Source organism: Paralichthys olivaceus, chromosome 7 (genome assembly GCF_024713975.1).
Source record: "Paralichthys olivaceus isolate ysfri-2021 chromosome 7, ASM2471397v2, whole genome shotgun sequence".
Classification (NCBI taxonomy): Eukaryota; Metazoa; Chordata; class Actinopteri; order Pleuronectiformes; family Paralichthyidae; genus Paralichthys; species Paralichthys olivaceus.
The window spans coordinates 452,501-469,908 of NC_091099.1; the positions used below are offsets into that span (position 1 = coordinate 452,501).

At 44.3% G+C, this 17,408-nt stretch overlaps 3 protein-coding genes across 5 annotated transcripts in view; all 3 read left to right on the forward strand.

The window, feature by feature from the left end:
• Positions 1-2,203, forward strand: part of LOC109644062 (uncharacterized) — a 10,207-nt gene extending 8,004 nt beyond the window's left edge. Inside the window, exon 13 of the mRNA XM_069529104.1 lies at positions 1-2,203. This exon is cut by the window's left edge and continues 500 nt beyond it. Within this exon, the coding sequence (XP_069385205.1) occupies positions 1-70 (70 nt within the window). The 3' untranslated portion in view covers positions 71-2,203.
• Positions 2,204-3,260: 1,057 nt separating this feature from the next.
• Positions 3,261-8,269, forward strand: LOC109644063 (protein FAM3C-like). Of its 3 annotated transcripts, XM_069529112.1 has the most exons (10): positions 3,261-3,325; positions 4,005-4,037; positions 4,503-4,586; positions 4,857-4,913; positions 4,981-5,089; positions 5,658-5,716; positions 5,798-5,848; positions 5,956-6,040; positions 6,930-7,056; positions 7,802-8,269. In XM_069529112.1, the coding sequence occupies exons 1-10, from the start codon at positions 3,307-3,309 to the stop codon at positions 7,940-7,942; spliced, it is 765 nt and encodes a 254-aa protein (XP_069385213.1). In that variant the 5' UTR covers positions 3,261-3,306; the 3' UTR covers positions 7,943-8,269. The 3 variants fall into 3 exon arrangements, with proteins under 3 accessions (XP_069385213.1, XP_069385214.1, XP_069385212.1); XM_069529113.1 differs by lacking the exon at positions 4,503-4,586 and having other exon boundaries at positions 3,292-3,325; XM_069529111.1 differs by lacking the exons at positions 3,261-3,325; positions 4,005-4,037 and having other exon boundaries at positions 4,427-4,586.
• Positions 8,270-10,530: 2,261 nt separating this feature from the next.
• actr6 (actin related protein 6) lies at positions 10,531-16,378 on the forward strand. The gene is made up of 11 exons (XM_069529127.1): positions 10,531-10,758; positions 11,792-11,909; positions 11,986-12,054; positions 12,167-12,290; positions 12,580-12,715; positions 13,695-13,751; positions 14,489-14,587; positions 15,094-15,172; positions 15,266-15,437; positions 15,574-15,712; positions 16,130-16,378. The coding sequence occupies exons 1-11, from the start codon at positions 10,691-10,693 to the stop codon at positions 16,257-16,259; spliced, it is 1,191 nt and encodes a 396-aa protein (XP_069385228.1). The 5' UTR covers positions 10,531-10,690; the 3' UTR covers positions 16,260-16,378.
• The last annotated feature ends 1,030 nt before the right edge of the window (positions 16,379-17,408 follow it).

A 17,408-nucleotide genomic window follows, 5' to 3' on the forward strand; every position in this document is an offset into this window, starting at 1 on the left:
GGTGCTGGACCAAAGAGCCTTGATGCTGAACCCGATCGGACACTCCGGACACCTCAACGCCCTGATGTAGACGCCCCTGTAGAGGTGTCGCTGCTGGTCTGTCGGGGTCTGGACCTCCTGTGGTGAGGAGTAAACCAGAGGAGACGTAGAGCTGCTGCTCCGCTGTGGAGCGCCCCGTGTGGATGGTTGCTGTTGACGGACAGAGCAGGGACCTCACTGGGTGACTGGACCTGTGGACGTACACCCCACGGGGTGTCAACAGTCTCGAGCTGTACAGCTCATCATTCAACCACCGACAGTTCACACATCTGTACTGTACACACCACACGTCTGACTCCAGAGAAGTTCTGATCCTGTTCATCAGGCTGGTGTCTGCTGCTGTGATTCAAATAAATGATCATCACCATCGATACGACACATCAGTGATGATGAGGCCTTTATCTCTGATGTGGGAGTAACGTGTTGAATACGTGTGTTTACATGATTTCATGTGAATCCAGTGAAATAATTATGTTCATCTCTCACATTCATGAGCGTCTCCGTCCACATGATCCTCACAGACACAGTTCATGAGCTGAGGTCGTTCACTGGATCTAAGTTCAGATGAGACAGTGAGGCCCCGTTCACACCTGGTACTAACATGTGGTACTAACATGTGATATTAACATGTGGCACTAACACCTGGTACTAACGTGCGGTGCTAACGTGTAGTACTAACACCTGGTACTAACATGTGATATTAACATGTGGCACTAACACCTGGTACTAACATGTGATACTAACGTGCAGTGTGGTTTCAGGATCTGATCACGATCAGCAGCTCTCAGTTCAGGTGTGAACGCTCTCAGATCAGGTGTAGATCCGATCAGACCAGATTCAGAGTCTGAGCCACGTGTCCACGTTCTGTTATCAGTGTGAACCTGAGTCCGTCCTGGGACACATGAAGGACGTCCTCCTCAGCCGACGTCTCTGAGCCGCAGTTTCACGACAAATCAAACCTATTGTTTCTCTTCTATTAGATTTGTTTGCATCCAACGACACATCGACACTGATCAGCTGATAAAGATCCACAGTTTATTAAACTGGTCAGATCTTTGTTCACAGCTGATTCACACTCTGCTGACTCGTCTCTAACTCCTTCACACGCTGACATCACACACACGGAAACTCAGACTGGGTGAAAGCAACAGAACTTGTTATGTACATGTTTTATTGGGGGGGGGGGGGGGTGTCCAGAGTCTGAGATCCACTAAACAGAAGATGTGTCACTCTGTCTGAAACTAAAGCGTTTTCTGAACTTTGGAGCCCAACTTCAAATTCTGAACCCCAAGAACCAGAATAACAGGTCTGCTGTAACTGTAGCTGATCAACAGCGCCCCCTGCAGCTCCATGCAGTGAATCACTCTTGGTCTCTGTGTCTGATGAAATGGTTTTCATGTAAAAACAAATGTATTCAATCACTGTGTTGAGCTGACACACCTGGACGCTGGATATTACCCATGATCCTCTGCTTCCTGACCCAGAAGAGCTGCTGCTGAGTTCTTCATGTTTTAAAGTTTCTGCTGAACATTGGAGATAAACTGTGGTTGTTAAGAACTGATCTCAGTTCAGCTTCACTCTTCCACTGGAGCTGATGGAGACTCTCAGTCACTTGTTCTCTCAGGAGATGAACCCACTCAGCAGAGAGAGAGAACAGACGCTCAGGGAGCGAAGGAGGAAACGTTCTCCATGTTCACTCATCAGACTTTGATCAAACTGAGGGTTTAATGTTATTTTATATTTTTTATTTTATTTAAAAAAAATAAAACACACAGGCTACTTCACTGAAGGTTTCACTACAGGAAGTTGTCAGCCTCTTCCTTCTATCCATCCTGCAACACATGAAAGATGAGCAGAAGCACAACTCATTCAAAACTCATGAGATCAACTTATTATGACGTGTGTGGACTGAAACTAAAACATGTCAAACACAAACCTGGAGTCTGTGTCAGAGGCTGTGAACTGATGTGGTTGAAACATGAAGTGACTGTAGCTGTGGTTCTGAACAGGAGGAAGAGAAGTTCTGTCGCTGAGCAGAGTGTGGATGTGTTTCCAGCAGGACAGTGACACCAGGAGCTGACGTCTGAGTTCACCTGGACAAGCTCCATGTGTTCCATTGTTTCATCTATCTGGAGATATAATAAAAATATATATTTGCATTTTAGTATTTGTACTTTTATCGACAAACTATATCAATCAGTGAAAATAACCATCAGATGACTTGATAATATAAATAAGGCTTGTTTACCACAGCTGAGGAGCCCGAGCGACAGATGATGAAGTGACCTGAAGCAGCAGAACGAAGACTCGTCAGTGATGCTGCTGCTCATCTGCAGATTCTAAAACAAGTGAGTGTGACTCAGTTGTTCATCCAGATGTTCAGAAGAGTTCGTCCATCGTTTGTTAATGTGAGAACCAGCTGTAGAACATCAAGTTACACGAGCGGCTGTAGTTCAGACTGAATGACACCATGTGAAAAAAGCACTGAAGTCTTTGAGAAGACAAAGCAGCGTCAAAGTGTGTGAGTGTGTGTGTGTGTGTGTGTGAGAGAGTGATTAGTTTGCAGGTTTCTCTGCAGGGGGTTGGGTCTTGAAGGATCTGGTCTGGGCGGTCTGCTCAGCTCTGTGAAAACCAGATTCCTCTGTGAGACATTCGAGGAGCTGCTGAACCAGTTTCAGTTTCTCGTCTCCTCACGTCTTCACATCGTTAAGTGTTGTATTAAGGTTGTTTAAGTAAAAACAGAAATGGAGAAGTATTTCCATTATTACAAGTTTTGATTTTTAGTCAATAAAAGTATTCATAGAATCACTTCCCCTAAAGCTTTTTGTCTTCAAAATAAAAGCACATTTGTTTTGTTGCTGCAATGCTTTATATCAAGCTGAATTACTGAGCTTTTATTATTTATATATAAAACACATGAACAGTGATAAAGCAAATATAGTTTCATTAAATGAAAAACGTTAAGAATAAAATATTCAGTGCAGATAAACCAGAGAGGATGAACACAAAGTTTTCTCACTTCACGCTGCACCAAAGACTGTTTTTAAAAAGCTGCACATCTACTGTGTACTATTACTACAATTACTACTGATCTTATAAAAAATTAGAATGAAAGTGTTTTCAACAGATTCAGATTAAAACAAAAGAGAGAGAGAGAGAGAGAGAGAGAGAGCTGCTGTCATCAGGTGAGCGGGGGAAGTGGGCGGGGCCAGGCTTTCAGCTTGGTGAGCAGCTCAGGTGAAACAGTTCAGAGAGAGAGACCGGAGGATGTTCACCGTGAGAGTGGGTCAGTTCATCTCTTTACTTTCACTCTTTGTTCTCAGGCTCAACTATACACATACATATACACATATATATTTATATATGTGTATATGTATATATATATATATGTGTGTATGTATATATTTATATATGTATGTATATGTATAGTTTCTGTTGTTGGGACTAAATGAAAGATGTGATGTGTTAGCTCAGGTCATTTATTTTATTCAGTCAATCACAGAAATATTTTGAAATCTAATTATCATCATTGTTATGATTTCATAATCCCAGTGATGACTTGACCTTTGACCTTTGTCTTAAAGCTCCAGTGTAAGATTCAGGTGAAAGTTTCTATGGGCAGATAATTTAATGTAGAATAATCCTCATGATGTTTTCATTTCATCTAAATTGTATGAATTGTATTTTTCTTGCTTTATATATAAATACTTTATATTTGAATACTTTGTATTTGAATACGTTGTATTTAAATACTTTATATTTACATGGAGGGGACCCTCTCTACAGAGGCCTCCAGGTTTGTTACATTAGTCCAGACTGAACAAACTAGTTTGAGTTTTTATAACGACTGAAGCTGCCGCAGGTTCTTCATGTTTGGAAGGAGGGGGGAGGGGAGGGGTGTTCAGCTGCAACAGGACACTTCACCACTAGATGTCACTAAATTCTACACACTGCACCTTTGACAGGCAAAACTAAAATGGCAAGAAGATCCCAAAAAAGTAAGTTTTCATCCCATTAGGTGTGTGTGTGTGTGTGTGTGTGTGTGTGTGTGTGTGTGTGTGTGTGTGTGTATAACCTGTGCAACTGGGCTGTTGAGCATCTGTTTAACATCTGTCAGAATAATGGATGATGGATGGATGATGGATGGATGATGGATGATGGATGGATGATGGATGGATGATGGATGATGGATGGATGATGTTGGTCCGTGTGGTCTGCTGTCGCCTCACTCCTCCGTGTGTCTGTGGCCCTCAGGATGATGGATGGATGATGGATGGATGATGTTTGTCCGTGTGGTCTGCTGTCGCCTCATTCCTCCGTGTGTCTGTGGCCCTCAGGAGTGTGGATGATGGATGATGGATGATGGATGGATGGATGATGGATGGAGGATGGATGATGGATGGATGATGTTGGTCCGTGTGGTCTGCTGTCGCCTCACTCCTCCGTGTGTCTGTGGCCCTCAGGAGTGTGGGCGTGCCTGCTGTTGTTGCTGCCTGTGGTTATTTTAATCACCGTGATTCTGCAGAAGTTCCACAAACCAGCTGTGGGTGAGAACACTGAACATCTGGGAGCTTCAGAGGGAACTCATCCAGATGCTTTGGCTTCACTCAGCTGTCGTCCGTCTGTATTGATGTTTTACGTCATAAATGTGGACGACATGACGGCTCGTCACATGATCGCCCCCTGGTGTCTGGCTGCAAGGGTCATAAACCCTGCCTCCTCCATGTTAGCAGATGGGACATGAACCAAACTGAAAAATCGAAAGTGCAAATTCCAGATGTTTTGACTTTAACATGAGTGAACTCTTGTTTTTCCAGATGAATTTGTACAAGTTTTATCCAAAAGCTTCGACACGTCCAGTCCGAACTCATCAGGTGAGTGATGGATGAAGAAGTGTTTCTGATGGAGCTGCTGATGGACTGATCCATGTCTCCTCTCCAGCTAATTCATGTCCGAAGCCACCAAACTGTCCTGAGAAGCATTTCAGCTTCTACATCCGGAGCGGAGCCGCCAGCGTCGTGACTCCACAGATCTGCTTCCAGGCCCAGATGTGAGTGTCTCTGCCAGAACGACTCCAGTTGTGTTTCTGTCTGTGTGGTTGTAACACACAACATGAAACCGCTCAACAACAAGAGAACCTGATGTTTATAGCATGAAACATCCAGACTCATATTTATACACACACACTGCAGGAGATATCTGCAGGACTGATATGTATTCTTCTGGGGCCGATACTGACAGAACATTATATTGACCAATAAAATAAACACAAGAAAGAAAATAAACCTTTTTAATGCAAAATAGAAAAATGAATGTATAAAATATATGATGCAAAATAAATATAATGAATAATAATAATGATAATCATCAAACTGTTAAACCTGGGACACTATGCAGTAGAAATATACAGTAGCTTTATAGATGATTATACAGGATAAGAAATAAAGTGAAGTATTTTCTACTGGAACTCTTTTTAAGATAATATTTAATTCAGTGAACGTTGCAGCAGCTGTTGAGAACCTGATGTCCTGGTTCCGACCCTCTGGGGCTTTCTGGTCGTCTCCTGCTGCCGCGCTCGTCCGCTGTTATTGATATTCGATGTTTGAAACTTTCCTCAGGGTTCTCGGGCTGCTGATGAAAAATGCTGGATTTGGAATAAACATAGTTCTAGTGAATGGTGAGTGTTGGACCAGTGCATCACTTCTTTCTTCAGAATGATGAAGCTGCAGGTTTGTTCTTCACTCTTCTTCTTGAACAGATCGAACAGGAGAAGTTGTGAAGACCGGTAACTTTGACATGTACAACGGGGGTGAGTAAAAACTGATGAGTCATCGAGTGGATTCTAACGACGGCGTGGTTCCGTGTGGTCGGATCGTTTGATCTGGTAGAAACATGGACTCTGGGTTTGTGTTGCAGACGTGAAGGAGCTCATCGGGTTCCTGAAGAGCATCGAGACGGGCACCATTGTGATGATGGCTTCTTACGACGATCCTGCAACTAAGTAAATGTTTCTTTATTCTCATCTTCTGAATCTGCTGTCGTCATGGAAACAGGAAACAGAGCAGGTTCAGTCCCTCCACCAGTTCCTGACGTGTTGCATTCACAATAATGTGAGGGCACTGTGACCTTTGACCTCCTGGTTCATTCTGAGAACCTGAAAACGTAACTCCTCCCACCACCGGGTGCTGCAGGCCTGAGTGTGGGGGGTGTTCTCCGTCTTTATTCAAGAGCGTGGTCTTTCAGTTTGACAGATGACTTGTTGCTTTCATCAAAACCCTGATATGACCCCGGCCCCGTCTCCCCCGTCTCCCCCGTCTCCCCCGTCCTTTTATTCCAAGAAGTCATAGAGAAAGCACGAGGAAGACAGAGCCTGGAGGGCGGGAGGGGACGAACCCAGTTAAAGAGTAACCACCCGCACGGGACGCTCTAAGGTAAAGCGAACGCACCCGCAACCAGGCAGGGATCACATGGTTCTTTGGTCGACCAGTGGACGACACGACACCTGGGCTTCTATTGGTCGGGGATTTTTCACAGGTTGTAACACAGAACATTCCAAGTGCACAGACAGCAGCCCGAGTGAAGAGCTGAAGCTGGAGCAGGGAATCCATGGGAGCAACAATATATCTGAGTGCAAGCGCAGAGTTTTGATGAAAGAACATGAATTCAACAAGTCAGCTTGAACTGAACGACCACGATCTTCACTGAGGAGTAGAAACACTCTCGTTCACTTCTTCGACCACTGAGGACGCACAAAGAACTGTGACCTCACCCTCATCAACCAAATCAGAAAACGAATAAATCTTCTTGTCGTCCTCAATGTGGAGTCGGTCCAGAGGAGGTGAAACGTGAGCGCTGCCGTGCTGGTGTTCTGACGTGTTTGTGTGTAACAGGTTAAACGACGAAGCGAGGAAGCTGATCTCTCAACTGGGAAGTTCTCTGATCCAGTCGCTGGGCTTCAGAGATAACTGGGTGTTTGTTGGTTGGAGAGGAGCGACGGGGACGAGCACGTTAGAGAAGGTAACAGCAGCTGAATCACATCTCGTTTATTGTGCGACGCTGGAGGAGGTCGTGACAGCAGCTGTGTCTCAGTTCAGGTTGGAACACTTCCGAGGACGTGACCCACAAAGACCACCTCCAACGTTGTTTATTTGTGAACACAAATGAATTTGAATTGATTTCACCTCATTCCGTCCTGACTGCTGTTGCCTAGCAGCTGAAGTTGGACACAACGAGAAAGTTTAACTTGTCTACTGTCAGCTGTTTAGTCTAGGCATGATACGTCATCACCGAAGAGCAATGAATCCTGGGATATGTTGGGCCTTCGTTTCCCAGCGGACGAATTTGTTGGCCACAAATGAAGATGCCTTCAAAATAAGACTTCTGTCTTCGAAGGCAGCGTCAGAAGGACACAGCCCCTGAGCTGAGACACTGTTTCTGAAAAGACACTGAAAAGAACGAAAGCGGCCATGTTGTAAACAGTGGTCAAACTTAGCAACTTGAATTTCTCACTACACTGCCCCCTAGCAATATCCAGTGGTACTGCTCCATTTCGTTTGTATCCGTAGCTTTGAGAAGACGAAATGAACGCTGCAGACTGAAGACTCGTCTCACACTGAGCAGGAATGAGTCATGTTCAGTGTCAGTCAGTCGCGTTATAGTGTAGAATTTAGTTGATCAGCTTATTAATGAACTGACCAATCGTGTGTTTGAAGAAATATCTGGTGTCGTGGTTTGAGTCCGCTCCGTGTTTCTGTCCTTTCAGGTGAAGAAGAACGACGCTGCAGTGAATACATATGAACAGTGGCCCGAGCTCATCGATCTGGAGGGATGCATCCCCAGGCTCTCGGGGGGGACGCCTCTTCACAGGGACGAGGTGACGCAGCCGGTGATGTTTAGAACTTAGAGACTTTGGAGGAATCTGTCTGCAGCTGGTGTGAAAACCACAGGACGCTGGAGGTTCATTGATCATATGAAGTAAGTTCCAGTGAATCCACTGTGATCTTCCTCACGTCTGTGCAGCAGTGAGAACACTTCCCCTGAATACTGCATCAGCTGCTCCAGTGGGACCGATCGTCCTCCGCACAGAGCAGAGCTGCGATCAGCTCCTCTTTGTCTTTAGATGGAGTCAAACATGCTCCTGGTCGTTTTTTTAGTTTTACCACTTTTTGTCTTTTGTCACATTTGATTTGACCTTTGCAGTAACTTATTAAAGTTGCATCCTTTCTAAACATGTTTGTGTGATATTTCGTATTTTATTTTATATATAAAAAGATATACATGTTTATTTTATTATATTTCTCTAAATCTTTATATTTCCACTCTTGCATGGAGCAATTGTACCAAACACAATTTCCCCCTGGGATCAATCAATGTATTCTGATTCTGATTAAAGTCTTCAAATAGATGGTTGTTCTGTGAGACTGGGGACATTTTTTACAATAAATGGGGACATTTCCCAAAAGGACAAACTTGGACCTAATTCATAAGTTTCTCTGTAAAAACTACTCGTCCAGAACTGCCGTGACTCTAGATGTCTCCACACTGAGTCTGGTTCGAGAGGTTTCCTCCAGGTGAGTTTTTCCTCTCCTCCGTCGTCAGAGCCGCTCGTTGATGGAACTGTTGGTTTCTCTATAAACTCAAGGTCTTGAGTTTTATTATGTTATGAGTTGGCTCTTAAAGTTAAACTGAAGAGAATGCATTGTATTCTTCTTCTTGTGCCATGTGGTTCTGTGTGAAGCACTTTGTAACCTTGTCTAGATAAGTGCTGTACAAATAAAGTTATGATATTATTATCTGTATCTGGTTCCTCATGAACATGTGCAGACTGAACAAACACGTCCTGCTGCGTCCTGTTGACTCTGTGCTAGTTCACAAGAAGCACAGAGTCAACAGGACTCAGCACAGATGCACAGCGTGACCTGCTGTCTCAGATAACTGTCTGATAATTGCCACGTGATCATGGGACTTTTTTATAGTTTTTCCTGCTCAGATGACATTAACAACACATCCTGGTGCAGAGTATGTGAGCTGACTAACCGGACCGACCTGCTGCAGGAGCCAAAGTTCAGGACTGAACTTCCTGTTTTTCAGTCTGTCAGTGAACTGAGTCGTTACATGAACGTTCAGCACAAACAAATCATCAACTCATGAAGTTTAGTTTCCTCTGCAGGGACGCTGTGCTTTTCAACTGGGCTGAAAGGTCGAACACACTGTTTGTACTTTACTCATAGTATATGTAGAATTATATTTTACACAAATAAAGGTGCAGTGTGTAGAGTTTAGTGACATCTAGTGGTGAAGTGTCATGGTGCAGCTGAACACCCCTCCCCTCCCCCTCTCCTTCCAAACATGAAGAAGAACCTGTGGCAGCTTCAGTTTTTATAAAAACTCAAAAGGTTTTAGTTTGTTCAGTCTGGACTAATGTAGAAAACATGGAGGCCTCCGTAGAGAGGGTCCCCTCCATGTAAATATAAAGTATTTGAATATAAAGTATTTAAATATAAAGTGTTTAAATATAAAGTATATAAATATAAAGTATTTAAATATAAAGTATGTAAATATAAAGTATTTAAATATAAAGTATTCAAATATAAAGTATGTAAATATAAAGTATTTAAATATAAAGTATATAAATATAAAGTATTTAAATATAAAGGTATTTTCTGGGGTAAAGAAAACTACAATTCAAACAATTTAGATGAAACAAACTCGTGAAAACATCGTGAGGATTCTTCATCATTAAATTTCTGCCATTAGATTCTTTCACCTGAATCTGACTCACTCGAGCTTTAATGATGAATTCAAAGAAATTTGAATTTACACCTTTTTATTTTATACATGAAGAAGAAGAAGAAAACTTCTTTTTACACTCATTTTTATTCATACGTGCAGTTTTGAACCCACAATCCCACACACACACACACACACACACACACACACACACACACACACACACACACACACACAAAGGGCTCATAGACATGCAAATATGGAGAGAGAGGGTAGAGTGATGAGCAGCCCCGGAGAAGCGCCCTGCAAGCAATTGGGGGGTTGCCTTGCTCATGGGCCCCTCAGCAGTGCCCAGGAGGTGAACATAAACACATGAGGGGACATTTCATGAAATCTATGATTTGACGTCTTTTACCCAGGATTCTCTTGTGTTGGGACAGACGTCGATCTCCTTTCATTCTTAATTAAAGTGTTTTCTTTGTGTGTTTTATACAGTTAATGTCTCACAGTAACAAAATAAGAGTTCCGTGTAAATGTTCCTTTTATCAAAATAAAAAGAGGAAATGTATATGTATTAGTGTTTAGTTGAATCTTAGTAAAGATTCCGTTGAGGAAACAGGGAAATGACTTTAAATCTTAAATCTTTAACATCTGACAGTTTCTTTCAATTCGAACATTTTATTACATTTATTTCAGGAGGCGTACAACCGGAAGTAGACGCAAATCCTGTTTCCACCCGGACACTTTCCTAAACGGACCCAAAAGGTCACATCTGATTGGCTGTGTCACTGCATCAGCCGTGACGACACCAGACTAACGGAAGGCGCTGATTGGCTGCAGGAGAGGCTCAGCGTCATGGCGGACTGAAGAGTGTGTGTGTGTGTGTGCGTGTGTGTGTGCGAGCGCGTGTGCGTGTGTCTTCATGGCGACGTTAGTTCTGGACAACGGAGCGAACACCGCGAAGATCGGCTTCAGCCACGAGACGGTCAGGTGAGTCCCCGTGGAGAGAAGACTCCGAGAGACGAGGAAGAGCGTGGAGGAGAATATACAACGAGAATAAGGAGAAAATATATAATGAGAATAAGAAGAAAATATATAAAGAGAAGAAAGAAGAAAATATACAAAGAGAACATGAAGAGGTTGTATTTACTGACTTCAACCGACAGGAAGCATCGAGCTTTAAACTCGAGCTACCGGAAATACTTCACTCACATTGTTCTGAAGCCGCGATGCTACAAAACAACAATCACTGTTAGCATCACACACACACACACACACACACACACACACACAGACACACACAGACACAGTTACACACACACACACACACAGACACACACACACACACACAGTTACACACACACACACACACACAGTTACACACACACACACACACACACACACACACACACACACACACACACACAGTTACACACACACACACACACACAGTTACACACACACACACACACACACACACACACACACACAGACAGACAGACAGAGACAGACAGACAGACACACACAGTCACACAAACACAGACACACACACAGTTACACACACACAGTTACACACACACACACACACACACACACAGAGACAAACACAGACACACAGACAGACAGACAGACACACACACACAGACACACACACAGTTACACACACACAGTTACACACACACACAGTCACACAGGAAGTGTTGTGCTAACACTAGCAGTCTGAGAATCCTGTTTAACGAGTGAGGAATCAGAGTCTGATGGTTCATATCACGTGTGGAAACATCATCCATCGTACTGCAGAAGTGTGAAGTGAACATGTTGACGTGTGTTAGTCTTTCTTTAGTTCTTATTTTGAGTAGAAACCACAATGAATGCTGACTTGTGTTTGTGTGTAACAAGAAGAAACAACAACTCACACAAGCTCTAACTCTGTCCACTAGAGAAGCTGCATCAGCTCTTTAGTTTCCAGCTGCTTGATCATAAAGTTTCCTCAGCGTGACTTTGTTTGACTTTTCTCCCTCAGCGTCATCTCCAACTGTCAGTTCCGCTCCAAGACGTCCAGGTTGAAAACCTTCACGGCCAATCAGCTGGATGAGATCAAAGATCCTTCAGGTCTCTTCTACATCCTTCCCTTCCAGAAGGTGAGTCCCACGTGGAAGCTGCAGCTTCACTACACGAGCTGCTGGTTCTTAACATCTTTCTGCTCTTTGTTTCCAGGGTTATCTGGTCAACTGGGATGTCCAGAGGAAAGTGTGGGATCATCTGTTTGGAAAAGAGATGTTCAAGGTGTTTTTTTGTCTTTACTTCACCAACAAGTTTTCTTCTCTTTTCCTGGAAATGTAGGAAGTATCTTCAGTCTGACCTCATCCCTCTCTCCTCTGCTCATGTTTGGATCCAGGTGGATTTTGCAGACACCAGCATCGTCATCACGGAGCCGTACTTCAACTTCACCTCCATTCAGGAGTCGATGAACGAGATCCTCTTCGAGGAGTATCAGTTCCAGTCGGCTCTCAGGACAAACGGTGAGTGAATCATCATCATCGGTGTCTGATGAGACAGACGGGAACTCAACATTCATCCGTCAGTGGCTTAAATCTGGTGAAATAAGAAGTTTGGTGGATTTTTAGCTGTGATTGAAACTTGTTCACCTTCTTGTTTGAATACAAATCTAGAGGACACACTGACCAGGTGTTGAGAGATGAACTGATTCGATCTCAGTTTAGGATTCATTCAAACGCAGCAAAGTCATTCTCGTGGTTTCTTCTTCTGTTGGGCAATAGAAGCTGTATTTGTCTCTGTGTGTTACTGCAGCCGGCTCTCTCAGCGCTCATCACTACTTCCACACCAAACCCTCAGAGCTCTGCTGTCTGCTGGTCGACAGTGGATTCTCCTTCACACACATCGTCCCCTACTGCCGCAGCAAGAAAATGAAGGAGGGTGTCCGCAGGTGAGAGGCAGCAGCAGCGTTAACCTGCAGCAGCAGCGTTAACCTGCAGCAGCAGCATTAACCTGCAGCAGCAGCATTAATCTGCAGCAGCGTTAACCTGCAGCAGCAGCGTTAACCTGCAGCAGCAGCGTTAACCTGCAGCAGCAGTGTTAACCTGCAGCAGCAGTGTTAACCTGCAGCAGCAGCGTTAACCTGCAGCAGCAGTGTTAACCTGCAGCAGCAGCGTTAACCTACAGCAGCAGCAGCGTTAACCTGCAGCAGCAGCATTAACCTGCAGCAGCAGCGTTAACCTGCAGCAGCAGTGTTAACCTGCAGCAGCAGTGTTAACCTGCAGCAGCAGCGTTAACCTACAGCAGCAGCGTTAACCTGCAGCAGCAGTGTTAACCTGCAGCAGCAGCGTTAACCTACAGCAGCAGCAGCGTTAACCTGCAGCAGCAGCATTAACCTGCAGCAGCAGTGTTAACCTGCAGCAGCAGCGTTAACCTGCAGCAGCAGCGTTAACCTACAGCAGCAGCATTAACCTGCAGCAGCGTTAACCTACAGCAGCAGCAGCAGCAGCATTAACCTGCAGCAGCATTAACCTGCAGCAGCAGCGTTAACCTGCAGCAGCAGCATTAACCTGCAGCAGCATTAACCTGCAGCAGCAGCGTTAACCTGCAGCAGCAGCAGCAGCGTTAACCTACAGCAGCAGCATTAACCTGCAGCAGCAGTGTTAACCTGCAGCAGCAGCGTTAACCTGCAGCAGCAGCATTAATCTGCAGCAGCAGCATTAATCTGCAGCAGCGTTAACCTGCAGCAGCAGCGTTAACCTGCAGCAGCAGCAGCGTTAACCTGCAGCAGCAGTGTTAACCTGCAGCAGCAGCGTTAACCTGCAGCAGCAGCAGCGTTAACCTGCAGCAGCAGTGTTAACCTGCAGCAGCGTTAACACTGAGGATGACGACATAATGCTGACGGCCTATTGGTTGATTTTGTCTCCCAGGATCAATGTGGGAGGGAAGCTGCTGACCAATCACCTGAAAGAGATCATTTCATATCGGTGAGTCCGCCTCACTCAGCTTCTTCCTGATTGGCTGCAGGTTTTCTTGTTGTTCTGTCAAAAGTAACTAAGATCATTACTGAAGTACTTCTGCTCCAGTACACTTCACTACACAAGCAAATACTGTTACTCTAACCACTTGCACTATTTTTACTGTTACTGTGGTACTGTAACTACATGAAGTACTATTACTGTGGTACTGTAACTACATGAAGTACTATTACTGTGGTACTGTAACTACATGAAGTACTGTAACTACATGAAGTACTATTACTGTGGTACTGTAACTACATGAAGTACTATTACTGTGGTACTGTAACTACATGAAGTACTAATACTGTGGTACTGTAACTACATGAAGTACTGTAACTACCTGAAGTACTGTTACTGTGGAACTGTAACTACATGAAGTACTGTAACTACCTGAAGTACTGTTACTGTGGTACTGTAACTACATGAAGTACTGTAACTACCTGAAGTACTGTTACTGTGGTACTGTAACTACATGAAGTACTGTGTCTACCTGAAGTACTGTTACTGTGGGACTGTAACTACATGAGTAGTTTAAAATACTACAGATAGTACTGACAGGTTGATGTCCTGTACTGATCTGGAACGTGGTCCACAGCTGAGAGCAGTGGCTCCAGTGTTGATGAGCTGATAAACACAGTGTTTGAGTCTGTCGATGGCCGAGCAGCGATTCTCTCAGTAAAGAACAAATGAATAATCTCTTGCAGTCAGTTACACGTGATGGATGAAACTCACGTGATCAACCAGGTGAAAGAAGACGTGTGCTACGTCTCGCAGCAGTTTTATGACGACATGGAGGTGGCACAGTAAGATACACCACACTTTGCATTTGCTCACTTCATCTGTTCGTCGTCACTCGTTAGTTTTCATCATCAATCCTCTTAAAGTTTTTAGTTTTGCGATCAACAGAATCTTTTTTCTGTTGATTCTGCTCCTGAGCTGCTGTTTGCTTGTGTCTTCACAGTGATCAGTAAAGTTGAATTGAATGTAATGTTTTTAGAAAACACGTCTGTACATTAATGTGAAGCTGCAGAAGCGTGTTGCTCTTGTTTGTCTGAGTTAACGACTTAATTATCTTGTGACTTCAGATAATTTGGCCTCTTTAGAAGTGACAGCAGCTGGTTAGCTTAGCTTAGCATTAAAACTGTGAACGAGGAAATATCTATCCTAGCTTAGCATAAAGATTAGAAGTGTACTTTGATCCACAGGCGAACTTGATATCACTTTTCTTTATTTTCTTGAATGGGGGGGTTGTTCGATTGGACCAGCTGAGCTGGTGGTTGACTGATGGTTCTGTGTGGTCTGTTCTCAGAAAGAAGGGGGAGGACAATACTGTGATGGTGGATTATGTTCTTCCAGATTTCAGCTCCATCAAAAAAGGCTTCTGCAAGGTGAGACAGCATCAGAGGGGTTCCGAGGAGCTGCCTTGGTCCTGATTCATTGTCTCCTGATCACTAGTCCTCATTAGTCTTTGTGTCCACCAGCCCCGGGAGGAGATGGTGTTCAATGGAAAGTATAAGACAGGAGAGCAGATCCTGAGGTTGGTCAACGAGCGCTTCGCTGTTCCTGAGATGCTGTTTCACCCGTCAGACATCGGCATCCAGGAGATGGGCATCCCAGAGGCCATCGTCCACTCCATCCAGTCTCTGCCAGAAGGTCAGCTGTTCCCTGATGCTGCTCAGGATCACGTCTCATTTACTGAGTTTGTTTCCTTGTGGTGTGAACACACTGGTCTATAGTGTGTGTGTGTGCGTGTGAATATAAAGCCACTAACAGTTTCCTCTGCCATCAGAGATGCAGCCCCACTTCTACCAGAACATCGTCCTGACTGGAGGAAACACTTTGTTCTCCGGCTACAGGCAGCGACTGGAGGCCGAGCTGCGATCGCTTGTCCCGGCCCACATCCCCGTGTCAGTGCTGCAACCTGCAAAGTAAGTGACGACAGACAGAGAGCCTCGGTCTGAGGCAACATCCATACTACTACGACATTTTCAAACTAAGTCAATCTCTGTTTACACAAGTGTTTTGGCTCTTTTTGAAAATCCCCGTCCATACTAACGTGCCTGAAAACGTGACCTGTCCACTGGGCAAGGACGCATCAAATTATATGATGCTGGCTCTTCTGGGAGAACGTCACGTGACAGGAGCCTGACGAATCAGGGAAGGCAGATTCAAACACAGCCCAGGAGTTTTCAAACTAAAATGAGTTGATGTGTTTTCAAACGAAACCGTCGTCGTGTGGATGAAGCCGACGTGACTTCAAGCTGTGAGCCTCTGATTCCTGGAGTGAAGATACCGTCACAGATCTGCGTCTCTGACAGTTTTTAAAGTTGTTTCTCTTCTTGCAGTCCCATCTGTTACGCGTGGGAAGGAGGGAAGCTGCTGGCCCACAACCCAGACTATGACGAGATGGTGGTGACCAGAGAGGAATATGAAGAAAACGGACACTGTGTTTGTGAAGAGAAGTTTGACATTTGACGTCTACATGGAACATAAACTCCAGACTGTATCATACTTCTGATTAACTCTGCTTTCACAGTTATTCTGAAAACCCGATTCAAACCAGTGAAATAAAACCTTCGAAGTCTTTTTCTACAGCAGAAGAATTTTTATTTTCAGTGTTTTGTTTGACGGTGGTTTCCAGAGTAACCAGAAGCTGGAGGCGGTCAGAGAGATGCAGAGCACTTTGTGTAGGTGAGGCTGTTTGACTGATGTCCAAGGTTCTGTTCTACTCCGCCCTCTGTTACATCGTTACAGGATGTTACCTATGGATGTTACCAGGAAACCCGAAAGGAGGCTGGATTTTCAAAATAAAACCCACTCTCTGTAGTTAGCCAACATGCTAACTTATAGAAATCGGGCTCATAATGAAAGTTTGAAATGAAACTACTGTGAAATATGAGTTTATATTAGCTTCTGTTAAATCCTGATAATGTGCTGGTGCTTTCATGACGTGGGAATGTTGTCTTGTGTTTTCTGCTGCTCATCTTTGATTCCTGTGCTATTCTTGTCATTTTATGTTGCTAATTAAATGAATGAGTGTTTGCAGTTAGCTAACGAGCTAGGTACAAACCCACTTTTAGCTCTGGGATCTTTTCCTATATAACTCAGTGAATTCAGGGTTTATTTCGACCAGACGTCATTGTGGTTTTTGGAACTAGAGACTAACTGCAGCAGAGTTTGAACGCTGTGTGTTAGAGCTAAAGCTAGCAGCACATTTCACATGTGGTGCGTAGCTCCTTGTAGTCGAGCATTAATGTACAGTTCATCTGTGTTTCTGCTGCAGGTTTGGATTCCTGCTGTATAACCGTGTGCTTGATAACTGTGGACCTAAAAATCATAAGCTTTGTTTAATCTGTCCACCGGGACAATTACGCTGACATTGTCTATCATAATGCTTCCAAAACTGATCTCCAGCCACTTCACTGTGTCTTTACTGGTTAACAGAGAAATCAGCATCAGTTTAGTGTGGGGCTCCCTCAGATTGGAATCAGTTCCCTGTAAACATCCGACAGCTGTGGAGTCTGTCCAACACATGCTGATGTACTGTCGCTCCACGCTGAAGGAAGGAGGGAGCTACCGATTAGCTCACTGGGCAGCGAGACCTCGATGGGACGTGTGAGAAGG

What these genes read in the sequence shown, in the direction of transcription:
- LOC109644063 (XM_069529111.1), top strand. Translation starts at nt 4,439, where the DNA reads ATGGATGATGTTGGTCCGTGTGGTCTGCTGTCGCCTCACTCCTCCGTG. An exon ending in TACGACGATCCTGCAACTAA is followed by an intron (nt 6,041 to 6,929) that starts GTAAATGTTTCT and finishes TGTGTGTAACAG; the next exon opens with GTTAAACGACGAAGCGAGGA. An exon ending in GGACGAGCACGTTAGAGAAG is followed by an intron (nt 7,057 to 7,801) that starts GTAACAGCAGCT and finishes CTGTCCTTTCAG; the next exon opens with GTGAAGAAGAACGACGCTGC.
- actr6 (XM_069529127.1), top strand. Translation starts at nt 10,691, where the DNA reads ATGGCGACGTTAGTTCTGGACAACGGAGCGAACACCGCGAAGATCGGC. An exon ending in TTGGAAAAGAGATGTTCAAG is followed by an intron (nt 12,055 to 12,166) that starts GTGTTTTTTTGT and finishes GTTTGGATCCAG; the next exon opens with GTGGATTTTGCAGACACCAG. An exon ending in TCAGTGCTGCAACCTGCAAA is followed by an intron (nt 15,713 to 16,129) that starts GTAAGTGACGAC and finishes CTCTTCTTGCAG; the next exon opens with TCCCATCTGTTACGCGTGGG.